A 19,161-nucleotide genomic window follows, 5' to 3' on the forward strand; every position below is an offset into this window, starting at 1 on the left:
GGCTGCAGGCTTTTACTAATCCTGACAAAGCTATTATTTGTCTGCTTCTGCGATTTGAAATGCAGGCACATCGCCTTTATTTAGGTTTTCAATTTCCAAGAATTAGTACAGAACGTTATTCAGAGAAAGTGGGTCAAAATGTGTGTGTGCAAGAGAATTTGAGAGAGAGGGAGAGAGAGTTCCAGAAGTCACTTTTGATATCTGCCTTTCATTTTTTTTCATCACAACAGACACAACAAGAGAGAGAGAGATTAAAAAGCTTTATTCAAACTAGCATGATCAGGCAGAACATTTAAGCCAAATAAGCAACATCAAAATTTGACAATTAACTCGACTTGAAAATAAAGCAGGATCATTCTCTCACACACTGTGTCTGATCCACTAAGTGGTGATGGGTTGGGCGTGACGCAACTCCCGAAGCACGCTGTACAATCTGACTGGCAAAATGAGCAGAGAAAGACTGAGCCGTGTACACGAATGAGAAACACTTCCACTTATACCGAGCACGAGCACCTCCTGTGCCATTTGATCACAGTGAATACAGAAGATATCAAAAAAGTCTACTGTATAAAAAACACAAAGTATAAAGCAGTTCAATTTACAGTAAAATGCAATTTACCGGTTCTCAGGAGAACGTCTGCTCTGAAACCAAAAGGCGGAGCCCCTGTCCAACAACACCTCAGCGAGTCAAGGTATTCCATCATTGGGGTACTGTTGTTATGTTTGTAATTTGTGTGACATGCCGTTATTTCATTCATCAACAGTCACGTGTATCTTTTACAATGCAGAAGGCACGCAAGGAGCTCATCACATGTGCAATTGGTTAATTCTATAAACACTGTTGGAATCAGCCGGTTCGGGCATTGATTGCACACATAGCATGTACTCCACGGCAAGAGATCCCTCATTATAAGTGACATCTTTAGTGCGACAGACAGCTGTGTTTATGTCCGGGGAGCCTGGCGTACCATCGACACCAGGCAACAGTGGGAGAGGATGAGAGCGTGAGAGAGAGAGAGGTTAGATTTCACTGACTCAGAATATGTAGCTTGATACATCTAGGAATATTCTCTCCTCGCCGCATTACTGAGTGAGTGCTGCGATCACATTTTAGAGCTGGTGCATATTTCAAAGTGCTGTCATCCGCTTAATATTTCGGTTGTGTTTTTTTTTTTTTTTTTTTACTTGCAGAGTCAGCACTGCAATCCTGCAAGTCCTTCTCCCAATAACGTCTCCCTACCCCACCCAATGAGTTGATGTCATTCAGCACCTTAATACGTGGTCCTAATGAGCTCCTTGTTTCTGAGAAATGAAAGTCCTGGGCTTCACAGTAGTGCAACAGCGCTACCTTTGAGGTCAAGAATAGTACTCTAGGTTCACCTGTAACTTATGTACACTATCAAAACAACAACGTATGCACTAAACTACAAATACGCAACACAAAAAAATGCCCTCGAAGAAGCTCACAGAAGCAGCATTAAGTTAATACATAAAATATCTATAAAAACAGGAATATTCATAAAACAATACTTTGCCTGGACCTTATATTCCCACCTTGTACCGTGGCAAAGATCAATACTTTTTAATATTCTTAATCTTTTCAATAAATGGTTAGTATAATTTAAATACTATTAGTAACAGTATTTATCATTACAAAATATCTTTTTTTTTTCATTTCCACTGTCGTTTTTTAAAATTTAATATGATTTGCACTTTGTGCAATGAACAATCGCAGCTCCAATTGGTAATTCATTGTGGCGATAGTAGCTTGGAAGAGTTAAAAGCTTAATATTGGTACAAAGAAAGTGTAATTGACATTTGACCCTGTATTAAAAATGCAATTCGTCATGTTTGTATGTGCAGCCCGACCCCCGGACCAGTCGGCCTCCCTCGCTCACAGTAATCTAGTCTCCCAATACAGCCGGATAACCAAGTCCAATCAGATACAACCGCACATGAACTGTACTGTTCCTTTACGCTTCTCTGACCTCATTATCATTTCAATAGAACTACAATATCAACAATCATGTAAAATGAGAACTTGTGTATCTCTTGTTTGTTTTTTTTCCCTTTTAGTTTTCTTTTCTTTCATTCTTTTTTATGTCATTTTCACACATTCATCACTGTTGAGTACAACAAACATTGTAAAAAAAGTCAGATCATCGATTATTTTACGTTACTAGTTGACAGTCTGACCCTTGCTGAACAGCAAGGCTCGTAACGGAGTAGAAACTGTTCTTGGAAAAAGATACACACCGAGTGCAAAGCCTGAATCAGTGGCGTAACCGGCTACAGTTTTACAGTTTTACAGATTTACGGAAGCATCATGTTCACCCTGATTCCTGTGTTGTATTTGTGAATAGGCGTGTTTTGTACTCTTGCTTAGAAAACGTTGCATGATGGCGACTTACATATATGTTGAGCTACTGATGGTTTCTAGAACTACAGCACACAGCAGCGTAAACCCTGGAGAGAAAGGCAAATTTGTCCACTGAGGAGTCTCAAAGCGTTGAAGAGGGAATGATTCACTACGTGATGCAACTCTAGGAATGTCCAGACATCCTGCCATAAATCATGTCAATCCTCCGTCCAAACATTTTGAACATGTCGAAGAATCATGCAGCTCCATGCTTAAAAGAGAAAAAAAGATGGTAGAAAGCTGAGGTGGTTCGTGGTCGATGTTTGTATTCGCTAGAGAGCAAGAACAAGTTGGAGCGGAGGGACTGAGGGAGGACCGTTGTTTTCCATCTTCTTTGTGAGTCACAGGGAAGAGTCCCAGCCAGAGACTCCCATGAAGAGATGATTATATCATGGCCGTTCTCTTCTGGGTGCCTGCTGAAAGACAGAACAGAGAATTAGCCCAACACAGAAAGTGGGCCCTCGTTAGAAACTTACAGAAAGTCCTCACTCATGCAACAGTGGATCGTGACTGGTTACTGCCACCGTCATTGGAGTCCCGGGGGAACGTTTCAATTCAGGGCTGGATCAATAAATTTGTCGATATTTTTTTCTTTCGAATGAGTGTTCAGATTCAGAATGTTCACCAAATCAGCACAGCTAAAATAAAAGGACAATTTAACTATAATAGGGAAGCAAAGGGGTGTAATTAAAGCATGCACAAGCAGGCACCATGTTGTATTTGGTATCTGGTGGGCCAATATTATAACTATAGAGTGGAAATAGAAACGGATGGGCTCCGTGTTATTAGAGGACACAGATTTGAAAACATGCCCGAACGGAGTTCATGTGCAAGGATGTGGAGATAGTTGATACGGTCTGTGCTCTCAGGTATGTCACATGCTGGGAACCTATTCAGGACAAATCATTCCCTGATCCCCTTTTCTGTGCCATCACTTCGCTCTGAATCTCCGCCAAGCTGGCCAGATGTGCACAACGCAGGTCCCGACCAGCAGCCAATTTTATTCTAATCTCGGCTCCCGGTAAGCTGTCGGCTTTTCGCACTTGAGAGCCCGGCCAATTTAAATCGCACCACTCACAATAGCAAGTGTTGTTGTTTGCGTGGGACAAACCGGAGTCTGACCGGAGACAAAATGGGAAATATTCGATTCTGCTCTATTTAATCAGGACAGTAAGTGTTTGCATCGGGAACTGTGACAGTTCCTTCAAACCGGATTTCTGAGCCAAACCAGGAAATGGACACCGAATAGGAAAGGATAGAAAATGTCGACACAATCATAGTGGCTCTACAGAATGTAGTTAGCAACCAGCATACCTCCAGTTGTAGAATGGACTTCCTTTCATTTTGAGTACTTAAGAACAGAAAAAAGAGACAAGTTCAGTGGTACGTGTGAAACTCAGACACAATTCATTCTCTCTCTCTCTCTCTCTCTCTCTCTCTCTCTCTCCACACATGCACCTGTGCATTTATGCATATTCATGTTGTTTAATCTTTCAGTGGACCACGTGTCTCAGTTTAGTCTGCAGGTCCAGCTGCACAAAAGCAAATAACATCTGGATGGGTTTCAGCGTTGACGGCAGTCTGCTGTGTGGAGAGAGGCGATGCATCTCAGCACAGCGATGCAGCTCTTGTCCTCGAAGAGAAGCCCCTCCGTGTCTGGCCGTCTTTGAAGTCCTCCCCCTCTTAACACAGCCAATACTTATGCTCTGGTTGTGTGTTATGCATCTGCAATAAATGACCTACATACTACATAAGACATCCAACACTGGCATATTTCTTTACTGTGGGGTGTATTTTTTTGGCCCAATTATGCAATTGAAGCGCTAGAAATGCACTGAGTACTGAACATCAGCATCACTTATTCTTAGTTGTAGCTAATTTCACTTATTTTTTCTGTCGTCTTTGTAAATAGCTATATGGCTATAAATAGCCAATATCAGTGCGCAGCGTTTTCACACCAACATCAATGACTTGTTATCATTTGCATTGTATTTCAATCATTGTACTAAGACTGCAGGGGAAAATAATTATTATACAAGATGTATAAAGTAATTAAAATGAGCTCCACCGACATCGGCTGCAACAAGAAAGTGATGAACACAATAATGATCAATGAGTATAAATCAAAATCATATATAATTATGAAATGCGAAGTCTGCATGAGTGTTTTTACTTATTAGTTTCAGATGTTAATGATTTTGTACTTTTACTTAAGTGAATATTTGAGTATCACTACACTGTGGTGTTTCAACTTTTACTTCTTCCACTGCTTCCACTTACAGTCTCTGTTAGCCTAAATGCATTTCAAAGGATGTGATGAGAATAATACTGAAGAACTACTCTGATCCTTTAATACAGTATATGATGTTATTGTATTCTTAATACTGAAATTCTTAATACCAACCTTGATGTTCGGCCACAAGATAAATCACAAAGTCATTTGACCTTTTCAAGCATTAAACAGTTTTTCAAACAAAACCATCAGAGATGTTTAGAAGGGAACACACATCTGAAACATGATAAGGGCCACAAACACACTCTACAGCCAACACGGTTGGGGACCCCTGGTTTAACAATGCATTGTATTTTGTTATTATTATTTTCTTATTTTGTTGTGTTTTGGTGTTTTTTTATAAGACCTTCAACTAGAAGAGAATCTCTTTACCAGTAGTTGCCCTGAAGTGTGCAAAAATAATTGTGTAGGAACTAAATGTAAAGATTTATACATGAAATGATTTTAAATGTACGTTAAACTACATAATGATGCTACTGTAGGAATCATACAACAGTAAAGGCGCTACTTTCTCCTGCAAACATTATTAACAGTATTAACAACTTTGTATCCACATATACAACAAAACATTTGAAGGCCTTCTAGAGGGGGAAAATGTTATATTAGAAGTTTTTATCCTAGACTAAGTGCCTGAACACACCAATTAGTGCATCAACTCCTGTTCTGGGTCCCTCTGCGTTGCCTGTTGCTACTGTTTCGTTCATACATACCTCCAGTGTGGACGCTCTGGAGTCTGTGGTCTCACTGGGCCCTATGCTTCTGGGTATACTGGACACAAAATACCCAGCTCCTTTGGGAATGATCGGCTGTCTCACGACCACTTTGCCTTTCCTGGTCTCTGCCAGGAACAAACTGTACCAGTAAGCGTCGCTGGAGATCAGGGTGGAATCGGCGATGGTGGAGCTTCTCTGGCTGATCACGCTGTTCCTGCTGATCACGCTGTTCCTGTTGGCCGGGGGCATCTTGAACGCCTTCGGCTTTGGTTTTTGACATTTCAGCACAATGATGACCAAGATGGTGATGAGCAGCAGAAATGACACGGCCCCTAAGCCGATCACCAGGTACAGGTTCAGATCTGTGAAGACGTCGTACTCCAGTGGCAACTCGGTGGTCTCCGAAAAGGACATGACGTGCTCCACGGTCGATATCTTGATGGTGACGGTGGCGGAGAGAGCGGGTTCGCCGTTGTCTTTGGCCACGATCACCAGCCGCTGATGCCTCGGGTCCCTGTAGCTGAACATCCTCGTGGTCCGGATTTCACCGTTGTACTGGTCCAGGCTGAAGAGGGTCGAGTCTGTGATCTGCAGGAGCTGATACGTGACCCGGGCGTTCTGCTCGGAGTCGGCATCGATGGCGATCACTTTGGCAATCAGGTGCCCCTTGTCCGTCGACCTCGGGATCACCTCCTCCACCACGGAGCCCTGCGCCCGCCACGGCGACACTATGAGAGGAGTGTTGTCATTCTGGTCCAGGATGATGATGTGAACCGTCACGTTGCTGCTCAGCGGGGGAACGCCAGAGTCCCTCGCCTCAATGTGGAAGAGGAAATCCCTCTCTCGCTCGTAGTCGAAGGTCTTCAGAGCATAAAGGCCGCCGTTCTCAGGGTTGATGGAGAACAGCATTGACATGGACGTGTTAACTATCTCCTTCTCCATGATGAAATAAACCAAGTACTGGTTCTCGTTGAGGTCTGGGTCAAACGCACTAAGAGTTGTCAGCAAGGCCCCCGGCACGTTATTCTCCACAACATGGATGGTGTAGAAGGACTGGGAGAACGCGGGGGCGTTGTCATTGACGTCCAGGATCTCTAAAGTGATGGTTTCATCTTCCGATAAGGGCGGCGAGCCTTTGTCCGTCACGCTCAGTGTGATGTCATACTTGCCTATGACCTCTCTGTCCAGCGGCTTGGAAACCAGCAGCTCGAAGTAGCCCTCGGAGGATTTGTTCAGGAGGAACGGTAAAGTTTCCTGCCGACTCAAGGTGAGCTCCACCTGCCCGTTGCCCCCAGAGTCCCTGTCGCTGACGCTGACCACCGCGATCAGCGTCCCCACGGCGACGTCCTCGGCCAGGGCACTTTTCACAGACTTGATGGTGACCTCAGGGTAGTTGTCATTCAGGTCCGTGACGAACACCGTGACCTTACAGTGTCCCGACTTGGGGCTGGCCCCCCTGTCCTGAGCCTGGATGTGCATCTCAAAGCTCTGACTCTCCTCGTAGTCGATGACCCCCTTCACCTTGATCTCACCTGAGTTCGGGTCCAGCGAGAAGAGCTCCTGGGTCTTCTCCGAGGTGTACAGCGTGTATGAGTACACCAGCTGAGCGTTGGTGCCTTCATCCAGGTCCGTCGCGTTTAAGGTCATGACCACCGTCCCGGCAGCCGCGTTCTCCGAGACGTTCACCGCGAACACCGGCTGGCTGAACAGGGGGGCGTTGTCGTTGATGTCCAGGACGTTAATAACGATGCTGGCCGTGCCGGAGCGGGGGGGCACCCCTCCGTCCACGGCGGTTAAAATCAAATTATACACCGCGTGCTCCTCTCGGTCCAGGTGGCCGTTCAGCACCAAATCCACATACTTGGAGCCGTCGCTGCCGGTCTGTATGTCGATGCTGAAGGACTTGCTCTCGCTCAGGTAGTAGGTCTTGATCGAGTTCGCCCCCACGTCCGCGTCCACGGCGTTCGTCAATGAAAACCTCTCGCCGGGAGGGGTTGCCTCGTTCACGTCCAGGTGCATGGTCCGTCTGCGGAACACGGGCGCGTTGTCGTTGATGTCCATGATCTCCAGCTCGATGTTAAAAATGCGTATGGGGTTTTCGAGTATGACGTCCATTTTCAGAAAGCACGAGGTCGTCTTGCTCATGCATATGCTCTCCCGGTCGATCTTCTCGCGGATAAGCAGCTCCCCCGTCTCTTTGTTGATGTCGAGGTAATTCTTGCTGTGGATGACATCGAGCTTGGCGCTGCGCTGCACCAAACTGCGGACGTCCAGACCCAGATCCGTGGCCAGGTTGGCGACAAAGGAGCCCTCTTCCATCTCCTCCGGGATGGAGTAGCGGGTGATGGAGAGCGCACATCCCCACAGTGCGATGAATGTGCAAACAGCCGCGACGAGACGTGTCCGTCCGGGTGCGATAACGCGCGCCATCGTTTTTTGGTATTATGGGGGGGAATCTCGAGGTGAAAACGGATCCGTCCTCGCGATCAGGTCTTCTTGATGGAGAGGAGCGTCGGTGTCATTCTCGCCTCCGCCGGTTGTAGCTGCAGTAGGCCATGCACGGTACAGAGCCGGGCTCTCACAGCGCTGCTCTCTGCAGGGGCGGAGGCAGCGTGTGTGTAGGTGCAGGGGTGGCCTCACTCACAATGTGGGCTGCACATAGATGACAGAATTACCATATATATATATTATATTATTATATATTATTATTATATATGATCATATCCTTTATGATAACAAATGATATCCACATATATGTGAAGTGCATTTGACCCATTAGACTCCCATTAAATAAGAAGAAATTAGTTCTATTAATTTATTAAATTTAAATGTATTCCATTGCCTATTTGTATATACAATACAATACACACACACACACACACACACACACACACACACACACACACACACAGTCAGTTACAGTCAAGATATTACCAAATGGTGATAAAAGGGAAACATTTATAGAATAACTTTTTTTGCTTGGGTATATTATCATTCATATATGACCCTTGGGTGGATACGGCTAATAGTATGATGCTATGTTGTCATACTGTCATAGACTCCTGCTATATTTATATCTAAATATTAAGAGTCTAGTGGACCTCACTCAGTCTGATGATCTCACTGACATGATAAGCAGTACGATGAGGGTGGTCCTCGGATTCCTCTCTTGTAGCTCCATCTGGTGACAATTTAGAACAAATACAGGAGGATCTGGATGATCTGTCACTTTTAATGCATTCAAAAGTAATTTTCAGGGCATCCTGTCTCTGTTTAATGTCTATATTCAAAAGGAAATGTCTGTGTTTTAACAGGATGTCAGGCCCAAAATGCGGTGGACACATCCCTAAATAATGTGATGCAGCACTACAAAAGTAGACTGCAGATGACTTAAACAGTATGGAACAGATACACAAGCAAGTCATCTTAAGTTTCATCAGATGTAAATCTGTAAATCACATGGCAGCAAGGCAAAGGTGCTTATTGTGTATCATTTAAATTCACATTTTGCTGAATTGATTAAAGTGACATACAGTAATATATATATATGTAGCTCCTGACAAACATCAGGCATGAACAACACTATTTAATACAGTATGCATTTACTGTGCTTACCATATATATGAATGTATGTAACAGCAACGATATACAACTCCTGATGGTCTTTTACAGTCGTTTTAATGTATTAAAATTTTATTTTAATTTATTACTACTTATTCTTATATATATATAATTTGTATTTACTTTTACATATACAGTACAACAAAGTTGACAAACAGAAACAAAAACAACAACAGCAACAACAACAACTGCAAAAGTTGAGTGGAAGTTCATGAATACATTCATAAAACACCCCTCCTACACACACACACACACACACACACACACACACACACACACACACACACACACACACACACACACACACACACACACACACACACACACACACAAAACACAGAGGGAGTGGTCCCGTTCTGAGACTGGCAGGGCTGGGGACATAGCCCACCAAGACCGGGCACCACACAGAGAGTGCTGAAAAGGTAAAAATTAAGGCTATCATTCTGCCCGTTCACAATAAAATGCAACATTTTAACATTTGGAAACATTTAATCCTGTTCTCTTCCACCTGTAGAGTGGGAAGAGAGAGTCAACAAGCTTGGTCCAGTGACCACCTTTCTTTCAGGAGTGACATGATTTGACTCAGGGGATCTGTGTGGTCACTGCCCAGATCTTGCAGAGCAGAGGCTGCTTGTTCCATAGAAACAAGTTCCAGAAAATCCTTCTGCCAGTTATCTATATCAAAACAATTTGGTTTCTTCACTTTCCAGTTCATAAGAATTAGTCGTTTAGCTGAAAGGAAGGCTAGGTCTAACAAATGTTGAAGTTTTTTTGTGGTTGCTCCCTCTATCTGTTTTCCCAGAAGGCCCTGGGTCCAATGGGAAGTTGATTTTAAAAAATGTACATAAATAATCTCAGATTTTTAACCAAAATGTCTGTGTTTCTGGGCAATGCCACAGTAAGTGGATGAGAGTTCCATTCATTCCACACCCATGCCAACACTTATCTGTAACACCATTATTCATTTTCTTAAGTTTATGTGGGGTGATGTAGGATCTGAACAGAATCTTGATTTGTATGATTTTATACCTGACACATTTTGAAAGATTGTTTGAGCGGTTCAGAATAGTTTCCCATTGTTCTGATGTTAAGTGTATGCCCAAATCTTTCTCCCATTGTGCTTTTATAACTTTAGAAGAGATGCAAGAAGAAGTGTAACATAACAGCCTATAGATTTTGGATACCTTTCCACTGCCATAGACTGCATCCCTGAACTTAATATCTAAGCATTCATTATCTGCTAACATGATATTTGCGAAGCTTTGCATGATGGACTTGATTTGAAGATACTGGAATGTATCCGAGTTATCTAAACCAAATTTCTTCTTGAGTTCCTTAAAGGAGAGCATTTCTCCGTTGTTTCCCAGGATTTGACCTAGGTTGGTGATGTTTTTTTCTTGCCATGAGTCATTGCTAATAGGTTTCCCACTGGCCTTAAATACTGGGTTGTCCCATATGGGGCATGAAGGTAAAGCTAGACCATTCATTTTGAGTTGTTTGTGTATTTCAATGACAATTTTACACGAGAATGAAATTAAGGGATTTTTTATGATTTTATTAGATTTGGTGTGGTACCAAAGTGAGGCTAAGGAGATATTCTTACAGTTAACAGTGACAAGTTTCTGTTCCAGCCATCTCCAGCTACCCGTGACTGCCTGCTCCTTCTTGTACGCCCAGAATAAGGGATATACACCATTTTACGGCAAATAATAAGTATGAATATCTGGTATCCCTAGTCCACCCTTTTTCCTGGGGATGGATAGTTTTTTCAGACTAATTCTAGGTTTTTTACCTTTCCATAAAAATAAAGAAAATAATGTATTGATTTCTCTGAACCATCGCTGGGGGAGGCTGCACGGTGGTGTAGTGGGTAGCACTCTCGCCTCACAGCAAGAGGGTCCTGGGTTCGATCCCCGGGTCGGCCCTGGGTTCCTTCTGTGTGGAGTTTGCATGTTCTCCCCGTGTAAGCGTGGGTTCTCTCCGGGTTCTCCGGCTTCCTCCCACAGTCCAAAGACATGCAGGATGGGGATAGGTTAATTGGTGACTCTAAATTGCCCGTAGGTGTGAATGTGAGTGCGAATGGTTGTTTGTCTCTACATGTTGGCCCTGTGATAGACTGGCGACCTGTCCAGGGTGTACCCTGCCTTCACCCAAAGACAGCTGGGATCGGCTCCAGCCCCCCCGTGACCCTAAATACAGGATAAGCGGTAGAAAATGGATGGATGGATGGATCTCTGGGGGACTTCTAATGGGATGGCGGAGAAGAGAAATGCTATTCGTGCTATTACTACTTATTCTAATTATACTTTATTATTAAAGACCAATATGGAAAGAAAATGGCCATGCACAGACATAAATAGATATCTGTGAGGAAAAGGTTCCCTCTAGTGGAGAAAACGAGGAGACTATTCTGCTCAAAGTGAGCAAGTGACAAGACTGTTGGCTTGTTAGAAGAGATAAGAGGGAGAGAAAGAGAAATAAAGCAGCACAGATTGGGCTCTGAACAGATTTTACATGACACCGAAGACATATGCTAAGTGTCTGCACATTTCACATGGGGCATATTGGACAGCTAAGCCTGGCTGGTTTTGGTGCTGGTTGTGATATCGTAAAAGATAAATCTTGGCTTGAGCATCTGTAATTACTGGCAGAATGGCGTTGTGGGATTTGTATTTTAAATTCCTAGTAAGTTTTATCCACCTGTCTCGATCTTCATGTTTTTGAACATGACACTGAGGCAGTCAGGCCCAAACCCGAGATTAACCCAATGGTGTGCAATAGTTCAGTCACAGGCCATGGATCCTGAGGATTATCTCCAGAGTTGAAGCTGAAACCTTGGGTTTACTGAACAGAATGTCAAGAGAAAAAGGTTAAAAGACACTCAGAGCCATAAGTCACAACAGCTTCTTCTTCAATGGGCTTCCTAGAGTAAGGATCCTCTTGACCGGGCTCCTGCCTTCAACTTTTAGATTTAGCGGAGTGGGCTGAAATTGCTACGCCTGATTGCATCTTGGCAGGGAACTGCGGGGAGAAATGGTTCAAATTGTGCAGAGGCGTTGGCACTTACCATCCAAAAAATATGACTTCATGGATCACACCTCTGACCTCTCTGGAGATAAAGCTCAATGTCTGCATCTGGAGATGAAATGACTGTATTTATGTATCTCCTACAGGTGCCGAGCAAGGCTGGGGCAGGCAAGCTGGGTGGAGGCATTGCCAGTTGTGCCCGCAGCCTGTTTTCTGAGAGCCAGCTATAGCTTATCGCGCTCCTTCCACATTTTAATTCACACTCTCAATGCCGGGAGATTGCATTTAATTTTATCAATCTGGGCAAAACTACTGTCATTGTAATTTACACCGCTTACAGTGAAAAATCCTCAATGTCTGCTTTTGATTTCCACGAGTTCACTTTTACAGCTTCAGAGCAGCCAGATAAATAAACAGGAATAAACATATAAAAAACAACTACAGAGTTTAAACAGATTTATTGATATATACTGTACATAGACTATATATGCAAAGTAATTCACACTCAATGATGAATACTAATCTGGAATGCATACAACCATTGACTGACAATCTGAGTGGTACAAGAGGTGTTTGTGTGTGTTATATGTGTTGCCCTGTGTGAAGTATCACCTGTTTGATGTGTTGTGTCTTGTGTGACCCAATGAATAGAGTCACAGCTGCTTTTCCTTGTAACAGTCGCTCAGTGACCTCCGGATGACGGACACGTCGCACGGTTACACTCATCATTTCAATGTCGCATTATTTTTTTAAATCAGATGCCAGAGCTTCTTTTCTATTTGACCAACTTTACCATCTCTCTGAATTACTTTGTGCCTAAACTGCATTCAGGCTCAACAGACTTGCCAACAAATGATCTGTCCCTAAATGCACATGACTGGATGAAATTGTGGCTCGGCTTCATTATCCAAACAAGATTTACAGCATTTGTGAAAAAGAATGCCTACTAAAATTGTTATTGAGGGTAGCGGCTATGTTTCATCTTTTATTAAAATAAACATGTCTTAAATAATAGCTTTAGGTAGAAACTGCTCCTTTAAAGCCTGTGAAGTATAACATTTCTGGCTGTAACTGCTAGTTGGCTCACACGGCATGTGTCCCTGTTAGACCAAAAGGTATTTCTTCATAAAAGCGAGTGGACGAGTCTTATGCAAGAGACTGTAAGTTTGTTGAAATTGTGAACATTTCTCAGTTAGACATACACTGTGAGCTTGCAGAGAACCAGCAGCCTCCAAACAGATCCAATCACATGTACCTGAGCTCACTGCTGCTCTGGTTTAAACTACACCACAACGTCATGATGCAAAAGTCATCCCTTGACCCCACCATGGCTCAAAATAGACTTTATTTATACTTTATTTCAGTATTTACAAAAATAAAAATATGCTTGTGTGAAGGAGCGCTATTCAATTCCACTGGAAAAGGAGAAATATAGTCGTCAGCCTCCGAGGAGCCATTCATAGTTATTAATGGAACTAGTTATATCACACACAGAATTATCATTTGAAGATGTCATTACTCACGATGAGACTATCATCGTTTTCGTAAGATTGTTCATAGTTGGAGATGAATCTCTTTTTCTTTCCAAAAGTAGAGAAAGTGTTGTACATATGCAGTTCTCCTCTGGGTGCCAGCTTCAGGGTGCTGTAGTCCGACGTGGTGCCAGGTATGTACACGTTGTGCTGGTAGTCCGGGGCTTCAGAATGAGGCTGGGTGTACTTCGGAGTCCATGAGTAGTTAGGAACCGCTGCCTCCTGAAGAGATATCTTGCAGTCTGTAGAAAATGTGCACAAATTACAATTTGTATGAGTAGATTATTTCTTCACACTAAAGCTCCCATTAAACTCACAGTATTCTTGATCTGAATACGGTGGTTTTAAAGGCATCTTCTTCATTTCAGCATTTTTCACAAAAAAAAGGCAAAAACATCTTGCAGGGACTTAAGTAATCCTTGTGTTGATGCATTAAAATCCCCCCTAGTTCGGGGGCCTGGTATTATCTGCTTTTCAGTTTTCCATCTCATATTTCAGACTAAACCCTGAGGCGCAGATGCAAGGAGAAACCCCCTCAAGCCCCTCTTTCATGTGAACAACAACGAGCCCAAATTGCACAGTTGCCACCTACCAGACATATGGTTTCCCCAGGTCCAGTACTGCGGAGCCACGGAGCAGGAAAAGCCAGGGGCATCGTATTTTTGTTGACGAGTGAGAGTGGCCTCCATGTTTGCCGAGCTATACCTGAGGAGAGGAGGAGACAGCACACACACGTTAAGACATGTGCATGTAAATAAATGTGTATGTGTGTTGTAACTTGCATAACTAATGTATTCACCTCTTGTATGCTGAGTTGCGTTGGTTCTTGGTCCAGGTCCAGTCTCTGTTTGAGTACTTAAGCTGCACAGAAACAGAAAAACTTAATGGCAGCTCAAGTAGAACAAGCACTCTGCATAGATGCAGTATACATACTGTATATAATGGCAAGGTTAAAGGCATCAACGTGGGAGAAACAGTGTAATCATTATAAACATTCCCTTTTGTCTGCCGACAGTTATTCTGTTCCTTATAGGTGGAAAAACTAACTCAGTCAGGTTTCAGTAAAACAGCTGGAAATCGTCAGGAGGAAGCCTATAAATTAGTTTTTTTACATTCAAATAATCTGCACTGCATTGTTTTATACATCTATAAATATCATATCAACCTGTCTTACATTATGATGACTGGGAAGATGTCACATTTCCCTCCAAAGTGCTAAATTAGAAAGTAACTAATCTGTTTTATGTGACTGACATGAGATTATTATTTGATAAAAATGTGTATCTCAGACAGGCTGTGGTCGGTTGCTCAGGTTGCAGGATAAGTGTGGTTGAGACTGTTAAATAGTGCTTTTAAAATAAAAATGTATTTTAAAAAGTAAATTCACGGTGACCTTGTCAGTCAACCTTTCTGTCATGCGTAATTGACGTGAGACAGCGGGACTAGCTGACATGACTGAGTGATTCTAGCTTTGAGGATACATGTGACAGGAGGGTTAACTCCTCTGTTGTTGATGTGCATGTTTACGTGTGTATTCATTCTATTAACCTCGTTGGGAGTCTCCCGGTTGTTGGCCAGCTCGTTGCGGTCCAGTGCGCTCCAGCCAGAGGTGAGGTAATCTGTGCTCTTGGCGTTGTTCTGCTGAAGTGTCATTACCGGGCTGCAAGGCTTCAGGAACATGAAGTCACTTTTGGACGATTCCGGCGTCAGACACATCTTGTAGCAGTAGACCTGAGGGAGAGCGCCGGTGCCGCTCGCCTCCGCGCCCGCGGACATCCGCACGTTGAGGTTGGACTTCTTGAACACCTCCGTGGTGGTGGAGTCCTCTGAGCGAGAGCAGCAGCAGCAGCAGCGGCCGCGACTCCCGCCGATGGAGGCGAAGTTGGACGCTCCGCTGGACGCTCTGCCCTTCAGCCTGCGCACTGCAACCAGGACGATGATAGCCAGCAGGAACGCGAAGGAGATCGCGCCCAGAGACACGATTAAATACAGGGTGAAGTTGGAGCTGTGATGTGGGCTTAGTGACAGGTCACCCAAATCGGGCTGCGAATCTGGCAGGCTGTCAACCACTGACAGGATGATGGAGACAGTGGCCGAGAGGGGCGGCTGACCATTGTCCTTCACCAGGATGACCAATCTGTGCCTCGCGGGGTCTTCCTCCACCAACGGACGGATCGTCCTGATCTCGCCCGTGTACAGAGCCACGCTGAACAAGCTCGGCTCCGTCGCTTGGAGCATCTGATAAAAGAGACGCGAGTTCTGACCCGCGTCCGCGTCCGACGCGCTGATCCTGGCGACGAGGTATCCGGCGTCGACGGACCTGGGCACCGCCGCGCTCGGCGCCGTGCCGTTCTGCGCAGCCGGGGACAAAACAACAGGTGCGTTGTCGTTTTGGTCCAGAATGAACACGTTCACGGAGACGTTGTTGCTCAGCGGCGGGAACCCGGCGTCTTGAGCTCGAACCGCGATCTGGAAGTTTTTAAGTTGCTCGTGGTCGAATGATCTTAGCGCGTAAATGTTGCCGTTGTCCGAGTTGATGGACACGTACGTGGACACGGGCATCCCCTGGATGTCGCCCTCCAGTATAGAGTAGGAGAGGTACGCGTTCTGACCCGAGTCCGGGTCCTGCGCGCTCACCGAGCAGATGGACGCCCCCGGCGCGTTGTTCTCGGTCAAGTACACCGTGTAGGAGGGCTGTTTGAAGCGAGGCGCGTTGTCGTTCACGTCGGACACTTGGACCAGGATGGTTTTCCGGGTGAATAGAGGCGGGGAGCCCATGTCCCGGGCGGTGAGGGTGATGTTGTACTCCGCGACCGCCTCTCTGTCCAGAAAATCACTAGTTACCAAGGTGTAGTAGTTCTTAAAGGATGAGTGGAGCTGGAAGGGGACGTGGTGGGGGATCTCACAGTCCACGTTCCCGTTCTCACCCGAGTCTTTGTCCATTACGCTGATGACGGCTATCACCGTCCCGGGGGGCGCGTCCTCCTGCACAGGTGTGGACACGGAGGTCAGGATCACCTCCGGGAGGTTGTCGTTCTTATCCAAGACGTTCACCAGCACTTTGCAGTGGACTGCTACCGCCGAGGGGCCTTTATCCTTCGCCTGGACATAGATCTCATGCATCCTGGCCTTCTCGTAATCGATCACTCCTTTAACTTTGATTTCCCCCGTGCGCGAGTCCACGCTGAAAAGCTGGCGCACTTTGATGGGCGCGTGGCCACTGAACGAATACGTGATGTCCGCGTTGGGACCCTCGTCCAGATCCGAGGCGTTGAGTTTGATCACAACTGTGCCTTTGGGGGCGTTTTCCGCCAGCCTCACTCTGTAGAAGGACTGGTCGAACACGGGCGCGTTGTCGTTCGCGTCCAAGACGGTGATGTCAATTTGCGCCGTGCCGGATCTCTCCGGCGCGCCCCCGTCCACGGCGGTCAGGACCATCTGATGCGCGCTCTGCTGCTCCCTGTCCAGCGGGCTTTGCAGGACGAGTTCGGCAAATTTGCTGCCGTCGCTGCGCGTCTGGATGTCCAAAAGGAAATGCTCGTTGACGCTCAGCAAATAGGTGCGGAGCGAGTTGGATCCCACGTCCAAGTCCTGCGCGCTCTCCAGTGGGAACCGGGATCCTGGCGCAGCGGACTCCGAGATGTCCAGATTAAACTCGGTCCACGGGAAACTAGGAGAGTTGTCGTTCACGTCCAGGATCTCCATCTCGACCCTGTACAGCTCCAGGGGGTTTTCAATGACCACTTGCAGGTGAAAAGAGCAGGACAAACTCTGCTCGCACAGTTCCTCGCGGTCAATTCTTTCGTTGACGAATAAAACTCCGTTCTCTAGATTGACCTCCACGTATTGCTTCTTGGCGCCGGAGACTATCCGGAATCTGCGCGCGGACAGCTTGTCCAAATCCAAGCCCAGGTCCTCGGCAATGTTGCCAACAAAAGCTCCGTGCTCCAGTTCCTCGGGGATGGAGTAGCGGATCTGTCCCCGGACTGCGTCCAAGAAGAAAGTGAACAACGCCAAACGGCAAACTGCACGCCATTTCCCCAACAGTCCCCTCTTCGCCCCCTGCGTGTCCATCTGTAGGCTGGAGCGATGCTGCGACTCACACCGGGGACCGGGGCTCCGCTGCTCGGGATGATTAAGGCAGAACTGTGCACAATACAGTGTGGAAAAAAACTTGACATTGGTGGGACTGAAACAGCGACTGTCTGCCTGAGAGAGAGAGAGAGAGAGAGAGAGAGAGAGAGAGAGAGAGAGAGAGAGAGAGAGAGAGAGAGAGAGAGAGTGGTGTGCAAGGGCTATCTCAGATTAGTGTGTGTGTGTGTGTGTGTGCGCGTGTTTATTATTGGCCCTACTGTTCCAATAGGAGAGAAACGACATCTGCTCGGATAATCTTTCCTGACTACTAGCCCGATCAAATTCATGCCCAGCCCGTGGGCTTTGACTGCAGGTCAAACCTACTTGATTCAATTTCTTATAAGAGTGTTTCATCATTTCGAACTGATAAGAGTTCAGCATAATCGGATAAAAACTAACCCCACTGCACCATATTCACTATAACTGACAGAAATGGTAAAAAAAAGTTACAGATGTGGACTTTTAATTCTTAATTAAGCTACTTTTATTTTTTTAGAATGCTTGCTTTGGTAAAGTATCATTACAGTCCAGCAGAGTAACTATTTAATACATCATCCTTAGAGATTTGGAATGAACGGATTCTATTAGGAACTTTTCACACTCATCCTTGGCTGTGAAAGGAAATCAGTGTGAAGACCCTTTTATTTGGTTTATTTTAAACCAGCTTCAAAGACCTTACCAAATGAAAAAAGAAGGATTGCACTCATATCAAATAATACAGCAACTACCTTACACTTAAAAAAAAAACATAAACAGTCACTATACCTGTATTATAAAATGACTAGGAAGTCTCCAAAGAGTGACTCTGTGTGGTGTGTGGGTTTGAAGTGTGCAAATTGTAAAATTGTCAGGAAGCAGCTCAAATTCCCAGACATCATCACGGAGCCCTGGCAAGGAGTGCTCGTGTTTTAAAAAACAGACTTTTCAGCATATTTCAGTGTATTAGAGTAGCAGTTGTATCTGTTTACCATCCACCTCGACGCACGCTCCACCCGTTTGCTCAGAAAAACCCAGTTCCCCTGGTTAAAAGCTGAAAACACAATCTGTCTGCAGGAATGAAACTGCAGCAGATGGTGAGGTTTTCCATGGGCTCATGCTCTTTTTAATTAATGGAATGGAGATTAGAGGGCATTTTCCCTGGATCATTAGTGAACAGAGGAATTAAGACATTTTGTGAGGAATAATCCCAAGGCTATCCATGCGATGCACATGTGGTTTTCTCTCCGTGGTCATACTGACCTGCTTTTCACAGCCTAAGTGCATGGCATCACTTACGCACTGCAGAAACTAAGTAGCTGGGATAAGGGGACATCGCCACATTTAGGGATCAAAAATACAAAAGAGATTATCTCTCTGTCACTCGCCCCTTCTCTCTCTTGCACCCATAGACACACACACACACACACACACACACACACACAC

The 19,161-nt window shown here is 45.1% G+C and overlaps 1 protein-coding gene across 1 annotated transcript; it reads right to left on the reverse strand.

The window, feature by feature from the left end:
- Positions 1-244: 244 nt before the first annotated feature.
- Positions 245-17,740, reverse strand: LOC311025302 (protocadherin-10-like). The gene is made up of 6 exons (XM_084028152.1): positions 15,154-17,740; positions 14,405-14,466; positions 14,198-14,310; positions 13,576-13,847; positions 5,423-7,867; positions 245-2,835 (listed from the first exon to the last, which is right to left on the reverse strand). The coding sequence occupies exons 1-6, from the start codon at positions 17,677-17,679 to the stop codon at positions 2,809-2,811; spliced, it is 5,445 nt and encodes a 1,814-aa protein (XP_083884278.1). The 5' UTR covers positions 17,680-17,740; the 3' UTR covers positions 245-2,808.
- Positions 17,741-19,161: the final 1,421 nt, after the last annotated feature.

The sequence above is a fragment of the Eutrigla gurnardus genome (genome assembly GCF_963514095.1).
Source record: "Eutrigla gurnardus genome assembly, chromosome: 15".
In the NCBI taxonomy this organism is placed as follows: Eukaryota; Metazoa; Chordata; class Actinopteri; order Perciformes; family Triglidae; genus Eutrigla; species Eutrigla gurnardus.

What these genes read in the sequence shown, in the direction of transcription:
- LOC311025302 (XM_084028152.1), bottom strand. Translation starts at nt 17,679, where the DNA reads ATGGACACGCAGGGGGCGAAGAGGGGACTGTTGGGGAAATGGCGTGCA. An exon ending in CTGGGGAAACCATATGTCTG is followed by an intron (nt 13,848 to 14,197) that starts GTAGGTGGCAAC and finishes CATTTTCTACAG; the next exon opens with ACTGCAAGATATCTCTTCAG. An exon ending in CCAGAGCGTCCACACTGGAG is followed by an intron (nt 2,836 to 5,422) that starts GTATGTATGAAC and finishes TCTGTCTTTCAG; the next exon opens with CAGGCACCCAGAAGAGAACG.